At 50.0% G+C, this 15,903-nt stretch overlaps 2 protein-coding genes across 6 annotated transcripts in view; one reads left to right on the forward strand and one right to left on the reverse strand.

Moving 5' to 3' along the window:
• Positions 1 to 7,729, forward strand: plekhd1 (pleckstrin homology domain containing, family D (with coiled-coil domains) member 1). Its single transcript, XM_029138853.3, has 13 exons — positions 1 to 830; positions 1,770 to 1,863; positions 1,971 to 2,060; positions 2,135 to 2,211; positions 2,324 to 2,415; positions 2,487 to 2,539; positions 2,731 to 2,825; positions 2,918 to 3,011; positions 3,224 to 3,429; positions 3,876 to 4,008; positions 4,176 to 4,320; positions 4,550 to 4,693; positions 6,207 to 7,729. The coding sequence occupies exons 1-13, from the start codon at positions 676 to 678 to the stop codon at positions 6,347 to 6,349; spliced, it is 1,521 nt and encodes a 506-aa protein (XP_028994686.1). The 5' UTR covers positions 1 to 675; the 3' UTR covers positions 6,350 to 7,729.
• Positions 6,364 to 15,903, reverse strand: part of ccdc177 (coiled-coil domain containing 177) — a 20,177-nt gene continuing 10,637 nt past the window's right edge. For 2 of the 5 annotated variants that reach the window (XM_055505858.1, XM_055505857.1), the window contains 3 exons: positions 8,412 to 10,921; positions 7,722 to 8,106; positions 6,364 to 6,728 (listed from right to left, as the gene is read on the reverse strand). In XM_055505858.1, the coding sequence (XP_055361833.1) occupies positions 8,022 to 8,106; positions 8,412 to 10,909 (2,583 nt within the window). In that variant the 5' untranslated portion in view covers positions 10,910 to 10,921 and the 3' untranslated portion in view covers positions 6,364 to 6,728; positions 7,722 to 8,021. Of the gene's footprint in view, positions 6,729 to 7,721; positions 10,922 to 11,534; positions 12,178 to 15,903 lie in introns of those variants that run through there. The other 3 variants (XM_055505856.1, XM_029138841.3, XM_029138840.3) reach the window with 3 other exon arrangements.

The raw sequence follows: 15,903 nt of genomic DNA on the forward strand, positions 1-15,903 counted from the left end.
ACACAATGTTCAGATCCCCTTTTAACCCTGGAATTCCTTGAACCCTTCGTAACTCTGAGCCGAACCATCAATGTCTCCATAATCTGCTGGTGATCCCTGCTGACACATGTTGTGTAAATGAATCCTGTATGACTCCTAAGCTGCATGTGAGCCACTCTGACGCTTTACTCGAGAGTCGCGCTGCCACAGATGTTTCCTGTTCCACAGCTGGTGGGAGGAGGGATGCATGGACGGTCCAGAGGGTTCACATCTGCCAAGAGGCTGCTGCCTGCTGCAAGTGCAGTAATCTGAATAATAGCTTTTACTGGCTGGAAGGTATCGACCGGCTTCAGATTTAGCAACTCACTCCTAAAGCCTCCAAACCTCCCTCCCTCCATCTCCCTTCCTCTCTCTGTCATCCCGGGTTTCATCTCCACTGTGCAGTCAGTCTGCCTCCAGCTGATGGGCAAATTGGCAGCCACATCATTCCACCCTGCTGAGTTATTGGGATTCCTTTGATGCTTTTCCTGTTTTCTATTGAAGCTTCACTTGCACCTCTGCGTGTGTGCGTGCATGTTATTGGGTGTTATTAGGCTAATTGTTATTGACTGACTCTTGTGATTTATATTTATCCTATAGATTTTTTTTTTTTTTTTTTGCATTCCCTCGCTCCCAGCGCGAGGGAAGCCGCGGAGGATGTTCTCCTCCTCGTCCAGAAACTCTCTGCTGTCGCCCTGGTCGTCCATGGAGCAGTCCGACTCGGAGGCGCTGGACTTCAGCACCAAAGTGCAGCTTCATGGTGTGCTGTGGAAGAGGCCCTTTGGGCGACCGTCCGCCAAGTGGTCACGCAGGTGAGGCTGAAGCACGAGGCACCGTTGTTTGTCAAATGTTTGATTTGTTCCATTGTTTTGGGACCGTTGTGCTGTTGGAAACTTGAAAGCTAAACCTAATAACTATTTCAGTTAATGAGAATTCACAGCGAAATGAATGTTTCTGATTCCCCTGTAAAGTCGATAGCGCTGTAAAACATGTAACTTTATTTAAAACTGCAGGTGAGACGTTTGCTAACATTATTCACTTTGTCGTGTAGCTGTAGTTGAAGCTTCAGCTCCTGATTGACGAGGTATTAGGACCGGATAGCCTGCAATTATACGAGCTTTACTCTCAGAGTTGACATTTAGGACTCAGCCAAACCGCTGACGTTGCATATTATGGGATTGCTTTACATAACAGCAGGATGTGCTTCCACACAGGCGTGTTCAGGTCTCGGTGTAAGTATATCCTGAGTATGTCTGGATGCTGGAACGCCTGGATTGGTGCTCGATGATAATGCTCTTAGTTTACATAACGGTTAAAACGACAATGCACGGTGGGTCCAGAGAGTCCATTTGCAGCATCTGAATTAGTGGCATTACAAGATAAAAAGGCAGCTTATACAGATGAGCGACCCTTAGAAGGCATGGTAGTCGACCGAAATGATGACTTCACTATGTAAAATCCCAACATTGATCTTTTCTAACATTGGTTCTACTTAAGTCAGTGTCAGGCTGTGAATTGTGCCGACCAGTTGACCTTTCAGAACCGCCCTTTTGATTTCTGTTGTCTGTAGATCAGGTCCAGAATGCCTGCTGTTTAGAAGTAACTCTCTTGGTTTGTAGCTAAGGGCTCAAGTAGCTTAGTTTGCATCTGGGCGTCATTCCTGTTGAATCATTTGGAACAAGTGCCGTTGGTTCCTTTTAGTCCCACAGGACTGACCCACTGCTGCTCTTGTCTCTCGTCTCACTCGGTAGATTCTTCATCATCAAAGACAGCTTCTTGCTCTACTATGCAGAGAGCGAGAAGAGAAACTTTGAGAGCAGCAGGTACTTTAACATCCACCCCAAGGTGAGTGTCTGCATCATTATGAACTTTAGAGGAAGCAGTGAGTCTATTATAATTTTGGATATGAAGATGGTCAAACCTTTACAAACAGTGGGGTTTGTCTGTCTCAGGGAGTTATTCCTCTGGGAGGATGTGTGGTGTCAGCTAACGAGGACATGGGCATGCCCTTTGCCATTGTGATCAACCTGGAAGATTTTACGGTAAGAACTGGCAGACAAGTCCCAAAGCCCACTGATTTGCAGCCTGTGTAACCCGTTATACACCTGTCCTGCAGGGAGCCATAGTCCTTGCTGCTGAGTCTGAGGATGAGCAGGTCCAGTGGATGGAGATGCTGCAGGATTCAGGAAAAGTGTATGTTTCCATGTGATCGAACTAAGCCGACATTGTGAATATATGCTTTTAATAAACAGTCTGACAAATGCTCAGAATGAAGTGTTTCAGTCTGACCAAACTCGTTGAACAGCACGTGGAAGAACGCCCAGCTGGGAGAGGCCATGATCGAGAGTCTGGAGGCTCAGGGGCTGCAGCTGGCCAAGGAGAAGCAGGAGTATCTGGGTAAACACACAGAGGCTCACCTGGATAAAGGCTGAACAAGTGCAGCTTCATTCACTGTTTTCTTCCTCCAGATAAACTGATGGAAGAGACTGAAGAGCTTAGTCACCAGAGAGCACAGAGAGAGGTGAGACTAGTCTGCTGCAATAATATTTACTTAATTCAAAACATTAAATTTATTCAATTTGATACATCTTTGGCTCCAAGACAAAAAATAACCCAGATATGTAATGTATAAAATGTAGTTAAGGACAAATGTATGAAAATCAAATTTTAAAAATAAAGATTTTTGTACTAAATCAGTTTCTGTGTGCGTAGGAATTGGAGCGTCTCAACCAGGTCTTGGAGGAGGAGAAGATGAAGTATGAGGAGGTGGTGCTGGAGCTGAAGGCAGAACAGGAACAGATCAAACTGTAAAAATATTTCTGGCTCTATTGTAGTAGTACACATTGTACAAACGACTGCTTAATTCAGCATTTTTTTGGTTTTTCTGCATGTCTGACAGAGACCTTGATGGCACATCTCAGTCACTGACGGGCGTTGAGCATGAGAAGGAAGAACTGAACAACTTAACAGTTATGCTGCAGAAATCCATCGAGGTATGAAGAACAAAAAGACAAACTCTCAGTCCATTTCTTTTAGTTTAATGCAAACCTTTATGATCTTGCTTATTAGAATGTAAAGAGAAGTAGTAAGAGGACAGAATATGTTAAAAAATAAAAACCATGTGATCAACAAGAATTGGTCTTGTTTAGAAGTCTGTTTTTTAGGTGAGGTGTTCTGAAAGTTGCCTTGTCTTTGTTCCTTTTAGGAGCTCTCGCAGGAGAAGCTGCGAACTCTGGAGCGGCTGGGACTGAAGGAGCAGGAGGATGAGGAGGCCGGGATGGCGGAGCAGTGCTTGGAGCTGGCCTGCGCGGAGGGCGAGAAGCTCGGCGACGTCCACCTGCTGCAGGACCTGCGACACATCGAGGAGCAAATGAGGCTCCTGCTGAAAGAGAAGGACCAGGCCGACGACAAGTAAGACCCAAAGGCGTCTCATTAGAACTGGACTCGTTTCACGGAAGGTTGAGGAGCATGCAGGTCTGATTGTAGGTGTAGAGTTTCACTAGAGCAAAATACACTGGCTTTGTTTTGGCATGCAAAGGGTCAAACACTAAAGCCTTTCAAGAGGGCCTTAGTTCTAATGGCACGAATGGAAATGTGTATTGATCCCTAAACAAGCAACCCATTGATCAGCACCAGTAAGTGAGATATTACAGACAGCTGCTATTGACGGTGTAGCACTAATGCTGTGCAGCAAACACGCTAATAACACTGTGGTCTGTGAGCCACATACCAGAACTAAATGCTTCAGGTACATCTGTCTGATGATTGTCTATTGTATGAAATGGCGGATGCAGGACTCCGTGCACCACTTACAAGCTCATGTTTTTTGCATTTGCTGCTGATTTGATCCACTTCAGGCTCCGGGAGAACGAACAGCGAGCCAAAGTCCTGCAGCAGGAGAGGGAGTATTACTCGTCCCAGGCCCGGACGCTGCAGCAGTCGCTCTCCCAGCTCACGGTGGACAAGCAGCAAACTGAGGCTGAGCTCAAGGTAACGCTGCATCAGATTTGTGTTTCTACTGCTACAGAGCCAAGACTACAGTCAATCTCTTTTGAGTGCGACACATTGAAGCTCATATTCGCTTGTGATTGGATTAGAAAAAACTGTTTATAGCACAAATAAATAAATGATATTAAATTGTGTTTGCTGTGTCTCAGGCAGAGATTGAATCTCGGGTGGAGCTGGAGAAGAGGCTGAAGCAGGCTGAAGAAGCGCTGCAGAACCTGGAGAAAGGCCTGAACTCAATGGAGCGAAGCAGAGAACGGGATGAGAAGATGAAGGGGGATGTGACTCAGCTGAGAAGTGAGTGCATTGATTGATCTGTTTAGATACTGGCATGAACATGGGCAGGATTGAATTTAGGTTTTTACAGTGATTGCTAAATAATAATATGAATTAATTGACAGTTACAGAATTAATGTATCACGTTCATTAGTTATAATCAGCTATATTCAGCTCATGATGCTATTTCTCTCTCCATTATCGACTGTGGTAGATGTTTCTTCTCACATGTGTTTTTGTATTTATGCAGGATTCTTTGAAGAGTGTATTTGTGCAGCAGAGATTGAGGCAAAGCTTCCATCTATAATGAAGAATGCTGTGTATCTTCACAAAGCAGCTGCCCGCAGGATCAAGAGCTGCCGAATCCAGAGAAAAGCCTCCAGACGCCACTGGTGTAAGTCTTTTTCAGATACACACTACAGTATATACTATCGCAAAACAGGTTTTTGACAGTCTTAGAATTTTTAGACAACATAAAATAGTATCATGTACCAAGGATCAAGTATCATGTACTATATAGTATGTCATCAAAAACAAGCCATGGTTTGGTAAAATACTGTAGTATGGCCTTAAGTATTATGCCATAGTTTGGCATCATAATTACACCATAGTATAGTATGCTGTCAAAAATATGTAATAGATTTAGTGAAATACTATTCTATGGCTTAATTCTGACATCATACCATTGTGTAACTTTAGTGCTATGATGTATTTTTGACATATCTGTGCTTTCTTGGCACAATTTTTGTGATATACTTTACTATGACTTTTTTGACAACATACTAAACTATGGCTTAGCTAGATGACATGCTGCATGTCGCAGGTTTAATCCCATCAGAGAGGGGTTGTGTCAGGAAGCGTAAAAACCTGAGAGTTACCTTTCAACTTTACTACCTGTTATAGTATGATGTAGATATTTACATTTATTTGATATGGTAGTTTTTGTGACATACTATACCATTGCTTAACTTTGACGACATGGATATGGCACAATATCAGTGACATACTATGCTATGGTGTAGTTCTAACGATGGTGTGTGACACATCATGCATGTCGTCAAAATAGTACGTTGTTACAATTAAGCCTTAAACTAGAATAGAATGACACTAAAATGATTCCATAGTATAGTATGAAGATGAGCGTTAATGTTTGAGGGTGCCCCTGTAGAATGTGATGAGGTAGGGTGAAGGAAGTCTCCAGAGAAAAGACGCTGTGGTGCTTTTTTGATGACTGCTATGGAGGTGGTTGTAGAGGACAGGCCATCAGCGAGGTGCACACCCAGGAACCTCACACTGCTGACCGTTTATTAAGACAGGTGTGAGATCATGCTTGCCAGTGTTCCTGAAGTCAATAGCTATTTCTTTTGTTGATAGCAAGGTTGTGGGATGTGCACCACACTGCCAACTGCTCCACCTTCATTCTGTAAGCGCTCATCATTTCAGTGATATGACCAGCCACAGTTGTGTCATCTGCAAACTAAGCAGTGTGGTTGGTGCTGCTTCTAGCTGTGCAGTCGTGTGTGAGTAGGCTAAACAGCAGAGGTCCCAGGACACATCCCTGGGGGGAAACTGTGGTAACTGAGATGGGTCTTGATGTCTGACTGCCTGCCCTGACTATCTTCTGCCATAGTATATTATTATTATTATTGTTACTACAATACCATAATAGAGTATGTCGTCACAAAAGTGTCATAATACAGCATGGTTTAAAAAATGTGACATAGTATGCTGTAAAAAAAGTCATGTAGTCAAATGTGTTTTTATCATTCTATACTATTGGTATATGATCATGATACTCACGCCAACATACTATGCTACGTGCTAGTTTGACAACTTATACTGTATTATTCATGTATCAAGTAATTAAGTATACTACGTGTTGGGACATAATTTCATCTCCTCCACAGTGAAACACTCCAAGTCGTTCGGTGTAGCCAGCGCTGAGAGTGGCAGCCTTGAGGAGCTGAGGGAGACGGCACGTCGCCTTACATCTGATAGCAGCTTCAGAGAGAGCGTCTACAAGATCATGGACCGCAAGAACCTGACCTGATGAGACCAGACAAGTTACATCTTAAAATGTTTTATTCAAATTTTTACACAGCATATTTAGTCCGCTTTGACAGAAAAGTTGGTGAGACCTCTGAACTCATCGTTTTCTACCACACCATTCACTCAAGCAACCGTATTAACAACCATTATTCAACTGAAGGCCAGACCGATGTCGGATCAAGAAGGAACATACTACAGACGACATGCCTTTATGCTAATACAGCAGGTTGAATGTGTGATTTCATTTGTGAAGGTGCTGCAGAGTTCACTTCCCAAATTTACTGTTCAAAAATGAATGAGTGTAACAGGCTTCAGTCACTTGCTTTGACAAGGTAGAAATAAACACTCCTGGGGAGGGTTGTGGGATACATCACCAGGACCTGTAGAACACAACACAAGTGTGATGAATATATAGGCAAAATGTTGTTCATGACTTGGTCTTACAGTAATTTCCCCTACATGTTTCACTGTGCATTCACTTGTCTCAAACTATATAAGTCACATGTAAAGTTTAAGTTTGTAAATATCTTTCAACTCAGATATTCTCACTATACACATTTATAAATGAATGTTAAATTGAACTTGCACCATAAAGTACATAGATTAAAGCAGTAGCACTTTGGTAAGTAACAGCATTAAATGAATTAAAACGTCTAATATTTGGCTTGTTGTTGTTCACTCCAGTTCCAGACGTTGAAGTCTATACTCAATTACCTAAACTCGTATCTGTGTTTCAAATCCAATCTGGAGTGTTTTAACATGAGCTCAATGCGCTGCATTTCTCTTTGTGCTTTAGCGTTTTAACAACCTTTGCTGCCTGAGCTCAGTCGTCATCATATGCACAAACCAATCCGTCGTCTCATCCTCTGCCCTTAAATCACCTCTGTTTATATCTGCTGGAAACACTGTGGCCTATTCAGTGCAACAGTCCCGTGGGCCCTGTGTATGTCCAATGCTGCATTTCAGGGTCATTCACGCTCACATTTGGTTAGCAGGTATCAGGCCGGCGGCCACAGATGCACTGAATGTCTCAGTAAGGTCAGCCACTGTCTGAATGCAGCACTTTCCCTGGTAACATAACAAGCGGATGTAGTTCATCTAATAATGCTCAGCAGAGAGGACGAGCTGCCACAGCCCTCGCGTTCCCACGCACTCTCTCTGCTCAGTCCCTCACCTCCTGCTGCTCCATCCAGATTTTATCGCTATGGCAACAGCTACATCACAGGGGGAAAACCTATGTGTATGTGCCTTCTTTTTTCTCTTTAATCAGAGATTGTTGGATTAGTGAAGTTGGCTTATGAGTAGAAGTAGAACTAACGCCATTGAACACAAAGTCTTTCATTAATTATTGTGGAATCAATAAAAACTCATACCCGCTGAACTTGACATGGTCACCAGGGGGTTGTGTGGGAGCGGGGCAGCTGTCTGTCGGCTGTTCTCCGTCATCGGACATGAGGGGGAGAGACACAGCAAGTCCTCGGAGGGCTGGAAGGGAGGGAGGAACGGCACCGCTGCAGAAGCTAATGCTTCATCAGCACGGACTTGTGCACGCAGCCAAACACGTCCAGCAGGAATCTTGTTTCCTGACATAATCGAGCTGCGTCAGTGTTCACGCAGCATCGCTCCTTGGCTGCAGGCATTCGAGAGAATGTGCGGCCTGCTTTTTATTTCCCTTAAAAGCCTCTGCAGTTGTCATGGAGTTGTGCTTCCTGGTAAACAGTGACTCTTTTCATCCCAGCACAGCTTTCAGTCCAGCAGCTGAGACGGACAAAGCAGAAGGCAAAGAAAAACAGTTGTGACTGCACACTCTTCACTCTCTGCATCCAATATGAAGTCCACACAGGAGTCACTGTTCATTTACAGCAGTTGATAGAATAGTTTGTAGTCTCACCATATAAAATAATTTGGTTTGCTTTGATACAAAATGGTAAAAACAAAACTCAGACATTTATGGAAAAACAGAAAACTGGAGATTTGGATAAAGGTAAAGCTGGAGAGCGGTGAGGCTGAGGCAACAGCCGAGCACGTCACCAAGACCGCGTCCACAGCAGCTCCGGCCTTACTTCTCGTCCAGGGTGGCTTTGAGCTGGGCCTCCAGGGCCATCTTGTCAAAAGTGCGCATGTTGGTCTCCTCGCGCACCTTGTCGCGCACGTGGAAGGAGGCGCGGGCCACGGAGCGAGCGCTCTCCAAGACGGCCCTCTTCTCCTTGAAGATCTGCTCGCTCTTCTCCAGCTTCCTCTCGATGGACTGCAGCAGCTCCAGGCGCCTCAGCCGCTCCTCCTCCTCCACGCGCTGCCTGTTGAGCCTCTGCAGCCGCTCCTTCTCCTGCCGGCACTGGACGGCCCGCTGGGCCCGCTCCTTGGCCCTGTCCTCGGCGACCTGGGCCGCCTGCTGCGCCCGCTTCTCCGCCTCCTTGGCGCGGGCCTCCAGCAGCTGCTGCTGCTGCCGCTCGCGCCTCTCGGCGGCCCGGCGGGCCTTCTGGATCTGCAGCTCCTCCCGCTTGGCCTTCTCCTTCAGCTCCTGGCCGCGGCGCTCCACGATGTGCTCGTAGTTCTCCAGGGAGCGGCTGAGCTTCTCCGCCGCCGCCCGGCGGGCCTCGTCCCTCTCCTCCTGCTCCCTGCGGGCGATCTCCTGTATCAGGGCGGCGTGGCGCCGCTTCTCCGCCTTGTTCAGGCCCCGTCTCTCCTCCTGGGCCTGGTGCTCCTTCTCCTGCCGCTTCAGCTCCGCCATGGTGAGCTTCTCCTTCAGCAGCAGCCTCTCCTGCTCCAGCATGGCCGCCCTCTCCTCCTCCAGCGCCCGCAGGTTCTGCTCCTGCAGCGACTTCTTGTGCTTGCCCTCCCGCGCCGCCTGCTGCAGCCTCAGCACGCGGCTGCGCTCCTGCTGCTCCGCCAGCTCCCTCCATCGCCCCTCGCTCTCCTCGGCCTGCCGCAGCTTCGCCGCCACCGCCTCCTGCTCCTGCTGACTCAGCCTCTGCTGGCGGACGGACACCGCCGTGTGCCACACGCGCTGGCACTGCAGCACGGCGCGCTGCTTCTCGCGGTCCTCCTGCTCCCGCCGCAGCTCCTCCATGCGCCGCTCGCTGTCCCACTGGAGGTGAGCCACGTAGCGCGTCTGGCTCATGATGTCCTCCTCCTGGTACCTCGCCAGCATCAGCGCCGCGATCTTGCGGTCCCGCTCGGACACGGCCTTCAGGCCCCGGCGCTTCACCTCCTTCACGATGCGCTCCACCTTCTGCGTGGTCTGGGGCGAGTGGCTGAGGTCGCCCAGGCTGAGGCTGCGGCCCATCAGCGAGTTGAAGGTGGCCAGCGTGCGGGCTCGGGGGCTGGAGAACCGGGCCCAGTGGTCCCGCGCGCCGTCCCAGCTGTAGGACGAGGAGGCGCCGGACTCGGATGACGTGCAGGTGGTTGCCGTGGTGGTGGTGGAGGTGGAGGAGCAGATGGGCTCCATCCGCCGCTGTAGTGACTCCAGGGAGTGGCTTCTGGCCCGCACCTTGGAATGAACGCCGAGGTGGCCGTTGTGCTGCGCGAACGGGCCCCTCGTCACGCCGTTCGAGGGCTTCGCAGAGCTGGGATCTGCCGGCTTCGTCGCGGATGATGATAACGTGGTGTTGGCCCTGGGGAACAGAGGAGGTTTGGGGGTGGATCTTGGAAATGTGTTGGAGGATTTCCCCCCAGGAGACTTCCTGGCGACGGGCGGCGGCCGGGCAGGTTTCGCTTGTTCAGTCGATGAAGACAGAGGATGCTTGGCGGATCCTTGGAATCCACCCTTGGAGGTCGGCGCTGAGGTTGGGGACCCGTTCTTTATAGACCGGGTCAGTCCTGGACGGGCAGACATAGGGGAGGTGCTGAGACCAGGAGCGGCTGTAGCAGTTTTAGAAATCTGGGCCGCTGTGGTGCTTCTAGACGGTGGTCCCACATCAGGGGCGGAGCCTGGAGGTACCGGTCCGGCATTAGGAGGCTGAGCGGGCCTAGAACCCGCTTTCTCGACACACGGCGGTGACGTACAGCCGCCGCTATTGACCGCCGCCTGCAGAATCCTCCTCTTCTCCTCCCTGACGATCCTCTCCCTCTCCTCCAGACACTGCCTCAGTTTGCCGTGCCGCTCCCGCTCGTACACCTCGAACAGGCCCGTGGCCACGCGCATGGAGCGCCCGGGCGCCTCCCGGGCGAAGTCGGCGAGCGGGCGGGGCAGCAGCTCCACGGGTTTGACCCCGCAGCGCGCGCACGCCTCCAGGGAGCGCGGGCTCGTCAGCACGTAGCGGCTGCCCTCGGCCGCCGGCGAGTCGAAGTTGTACAGGTCCAGGTGCATCTTGGGCGACGGCTCTGCCGCCTGGGTCTGCGCCTCGGGAGCAGCGTCCGGGCCCGCCGACGAGGCGCTGTGGCAGGGGCTGGGCTCAGAGCTGCCCGTGGGCGGGGTCTCGAACCCGGCGTCCCCCTCGTCCTCCGTGGTGGCGCCATCTGCCTGTTCTGGAAGTCGAGGGTCGTCGGTGCCCACAGCCGCCACGTCCAGCTGCGGGCCTTTACACTTGCTCTGCTCCTCAGCCTCCGAGGGGTCAACCATGGTTGGCCAATACTGCAGGAAGGACAGTGGGTGTGTGGTTGGAGGAGGGGGGGGTCGCGTGAGGAGAGATGGATGAAAGACAGGACAGAGGTTTCAATTAGAGGATTATACAGCATTCGGTCTATGGCTTAGGAGAGCTGCGTTCTGGTGTTCTGTGGGGGAGGGTCATAGCACAGGTTCAAACACGCATGCATGAGCACATATTCATGCACTCAGTGATTTTACACCAGATGAGACGTTTTGCCTTTAGGGAAGTGACAGAAGACACGAAAAACCACGGCGGTCCTTTAATAGAGGATCTATTTTTGGCCCAGAGTTACTGGGCTGAGAGAATTGGATTACTCAAAGCAATAACTCTCACTCTATATCACACAATCAACCTACAAGTCAGGCAGACCTAAAAATATATGATGATGGAAGCCTGGCTCGTGGTAAACAACTGGACCCGTCCATTATGCTCTCTGCCCACTAGGCTCACACGCAGCGGAGGCCTGGACCTTTCCACAGCACCAGGCACAGATCCCCACCGCCGCCTGCGGGTCACATCTCACCGAACAACAACGTCCCCTCAAAGGTGTTGGTTCCGTTTCTCCCCCCGCACAAAGGCGGCGCCGCGTCCACTAACCTGCCAGTTTGCCAAACGCGCTCTGAACCGGTGCTTCGTCGCCCTGTGATCCGTCCAGAACCGCCTCCTAGCCGCATAATATCGGGTTTCACGCGCAAGGCTGCGGCCGTCGACCCAGCATCCGGCGACACGACAGCCGCAGACGGAGGACGTCGCGCCCCGTCAGCCTCCCGAGCGGCCCCGCAGCAATCCCGCACGGCGCGCGCCTCCGAATCGACCCAGAGCCCGGTCCCGGCCTCGCATACGCCGTTCACTGCGGTGGAATAACAGCCTCTGTCCGCCTCCTTCTGCTCCGCTCGCACCGACGCGCATCCCCGGAGCATCCGCGGTCCCACCTGCTTTCCAGCAGCATCCCTCCTTAGAGCCCCGCCTGCCCGAAATACGGCCTGCCCGCTGCAACGAACCGAGCGCCACCTCACACGCGAGCAACAACGCGCAACATTTACTTTTGTCAGAAACAAATCTCTTCCTAAAGAAATGTATTAATCTCTGGGTTTAAGCAAAAAAAAAACCGTTTATATTTTATTAATTTTATGCAATAACAACGGGTAAAAGTCGAACAGGATTTACGAAAATCGAGCATTTCTAAAAACGTCTAATCTGTGCAGGACCATCTGTCATCCTAGTTGCGTCAAATGAAATAAACTCAAAGGCCACACGAGGGCGCTGCAACACAACGTAGCATTTACACGGACGTCTTCAGTCAGACCCGATCCGATCCGTTGAGCCAGCTTGGCCCGGTCCAGGTTGGCTCATGTTTCAATGAACACATCGGTGTCATTGTTTTAGGCGATTCAAAGACTTACAAGTAAAACTACTTTTAACACGTGGGTCCTGTTTCACTCTCGCTTTTTCATGCAGCAGCCATGTTATGTGACATCAATGCAGGAGAAAAGCATATGAATGCAATTAATGGCCGTTTAAACTATATAGACTTACGTTCATGTAAATACTTCAGAACTACTGTACATGGTACTGCCTCCAACAGCCTCTACGTCACATTACATAAATAAATGCAGTGAATTCTCTCCTAGTGCGGACTTGGCAGGTGTGGTGGGCTTAGAATGACACAACTCTGGGTAACGACGACCCACTAAACTCCTGACCCGGTGGGGAACAGTGCGGGTTTAATTGGCCCCGCCCGTGGGCCGTATCAGAAGAACAGCGGCTAACAAGTGACACGCTGTGGTGGCTGCACAGTTCACTGGTGCAGGGAAATGCTTGGCACAGAGTGCGTGTTGCTGTTTGGTTTTGGACCGGGGGGTTCATCGAGAGGTGAGCCGCTCGGCACCGCCACCGGCGGAGGGAGGCCCGGAGCCTTCGCCCGTCCACGGCCCGGGGGCTCGGACCCGGAGCAGCAGTGCCAACATGCCGATTCAGTCAGAATAAGGTTATATGAAAAGTATGTGTGTTTACAAGTTAGTTCGGTACAGAGATAGAGGTCAAAGATAAGAGCTCAAAATGGATCTGGAGTTGCGCTGGTTCTGCTTTTCCAAGCAAACACTGGTTTATTTATGCTCTGGTCGTGTTTAGAGGAATAAAAGCATTAAAAATGGTTTTATCTTGAAATGTAAAACCTCAGAACATCACTAAAAAAAGAAATGCATATTTTTGTGCTCTATCTCCGTCTTTAGCCTTTTTATGTAGAAGTATGTTTTCCTCTAATATTTAACTAAAAACTGAAAAGTACATAACTTTATCTTTAAACAACTTAAAAAAAAACACCTTTCCAAAACTATTCTGACCTATTTGGCCCCAAATTGTGTTCAGGTGCGTCCTATTTGCTTTACTTTTTTTCTTGAGGCAATTAGAGTCAACCTGAAGGCTTCGACTGAGCCCCTCACAAAGACACACCTGTGAACAAAAGGTCACTCTGCAGGTCAGCTGAGTCTCAGCGACTCCCTGACCTCCGCAGTAAAACGCTGGTGAGGAACCGACCCAGGAGCACAAACCGATCCCCTGCTTCCACACATGAACCCAGGCTTTGAGGAGTCTGGATACAGACACGGGGAGCGATTTCATGAAGCTGGACACGCTTGGTCTGAGTGCATATCTGCCCCCAAAGGCCTGATTTTCCACATTATGTTTTACTACGATTGGATTTGAGGGAGCCAGGACTCTGAGGAGCAGCCAGATTGGATCATGTTTAGTATGTGTATAGTGTTGTCAATATAAAACACTGACATATGAACATGAATAACAAGTTGTGACAAATGTTTAAATAACTGATAGCTGAGTTTTACCAAACTCACTCCTCCATCTATTGGTTAGTCAGAGCATCATATGAAAGGTGATTTACTAAAATATATATTAAACAGTTCCTTTCCTTAAAAAAATAAATAAATAAAAATCTATAATGTCCTACGACTTCAGCGACTTCCAACCAGTCTGCTGTGTCTACGCTCCATCCTGCACCCTCGCGGCCCTGCTGGAGCTCCGGTCCTGTGAAGACCGAGACCTTTCGTTGCCCCCGGGTCACATTTCCAGCCTCGCTTCGCCGACAGCGTGGGCCACGTTTTCTGCACAGTCTCAACGCAGCCTTTGCTCCTCCACCCCCCCCCACCCTCCACCTTTCTGGCTCGTCTCGTGTGGGACAGTGGAGGGGTTGCATGCGGGCGTGGAACCGCCCCCCCCCGTCCGAAAAGGGAAAAGCTTCCAGAGACAGAGCTGTTAATTCAATCAGGGGAGCGGTATGCTCAATTAGGCGTCCATAAGGACCCTGGATGGGTTCAGGGGCCCTGCAGAGGGCAGGCGCTCCAGGCCCCGGGAGGCATTAATTGTGGATGACAGTGTGTAAACAGAGGGTGAATAGACAGCGCAGGTGCGAGACAACAGCCCGTCTCACCCCCGTGGCTCTGTTGGCACTTTCCCTTTCATTCTGCGTGAAAACATCTCCCATCTCCCATTAATCTCACGGATAATTCGCCGTGTTTATTTGTGTGTGCTACACCGGCTTGGGCGCGAAGCGCTCGCTGCTGGCCAGCGCCGGCGTTGCAACGCGGCCCCGCGCTCTCGGCAGCATGTAAAATATCTGGAATTTATGAAATGAAGTCCAGATGACACCTTAAAGAAGAGTTCCCTCCATGTGGCCTGTGATTCTCCCATTCAGCCTCTCAGTACATTCAGGGCTGTAATCGGGTTCCAGGTGATTCATTTGTACGTGTGGTATACTGTACGTCCTTTTCACCCATAACATACCACATGTGAACTCTGCCAGTGTCTCAGTGGTCCTACAGCATCATAGCTGAACATCTGTGCCCCCCCCCCCCCCCCCACAGTCAGCTCTCTGTGTGGCCCCTGCCTCGCTCCGTCTGTTTCAGCGTCTACAGACACCTGCTAATTTTCGGCCGTATGTGTCTGGTGTGAGCCGGGGGTGGTGGTTGGGGGGGGGCCTCTGGAATGGCCCTCGCAGTAATTGGGAAGTACATCTCCTTTCAGCATGCCCGCTCATTCCCCCTTTGTTTTAGCTGTTGGGGTTCCTTTCATGCTCGGCCAAACGGCAACAGAATTAAAGTGTGGAGCCGCGCTTTCCCTACAACAGCCCTGCGCTTCACCGCCAACAAGGAGCTGATGCCAACGCGTCTCGTTAACATTCCACGAGACGCGCCTGTCGCTCCCCGTCCTCACCCCTCGTGGCACATCGCGGGCCCGGGAGAGGACGGGCCGGCCCGGAGCGCGGGTGGGAAGCGGCACCGAGGGCGAGGCGCATCCCGCTGACAATGACACCGCACGGATGCTTTCGGGTCGCGGAGCGAGAGTCCACATAATTCACGCTCTCCGCTGTCCTCCCTTTTATTCCACAGCCCTTCTTTTCTCTTCTTGCCCGTCAGGCCTGACCCTCTTCTGAAATTCTGTCCATCTATTCTAAGAAACGAAGCCACCCGGTGCACACTGAAATCATTAATGCTGACCCTAATTGTGCCAATTCCAGCAGCTCAATAGCTCTAATTACAAGGCTCTTCACTGAGGCACTCGAAAAAGCCCCTGATCTGTCACAGCCAACAATTAAAAAATAGCTCTAGGGACAAAGACTGAGTGAAGGGGATTTGGGGGTGTGGGATGTTCGGGGATGTGACCGGATGGTCCTTTTCAGCTCTTAAAAGCCTGGTTTCTGTGCCCGAAACGAAGCCGGACACCTGCACCAAAGCCTCTCTCCAGTCGTTCCGTTGTCTTTTTTTTTTTTTTTAACTTGCTCTCAATGGGCCACACAATTTATGTGAAAGGAGAAAGATGAAGCGAGGGCGAGGGAGCGCAGAGGGGGAGGAGGAGGGGAGGGCGCCGTAGGAAGAGCGGCTGCAGTTTTAGTTGGTTTATTGTGCTTTTACGTAAGGTTGGATGGCAGTCGAATCATAAAAGTAAAAGAAGCAGT

The sequence above is a fragment of the Betta splendens genome, chromosome 22 (genome assembly GCF_900634795.4).
Source record: "Betta splendens chromosome 22, fBetSpl5.4, whole genome shotgun sequence".
NCBI classification, from domain to species: domain Eukaryota; kingdom Metazoa; phylum Chordata; class Actinopteri; order Anabantiformes; family Osphronemidae; genus Betta; species Betta splendens.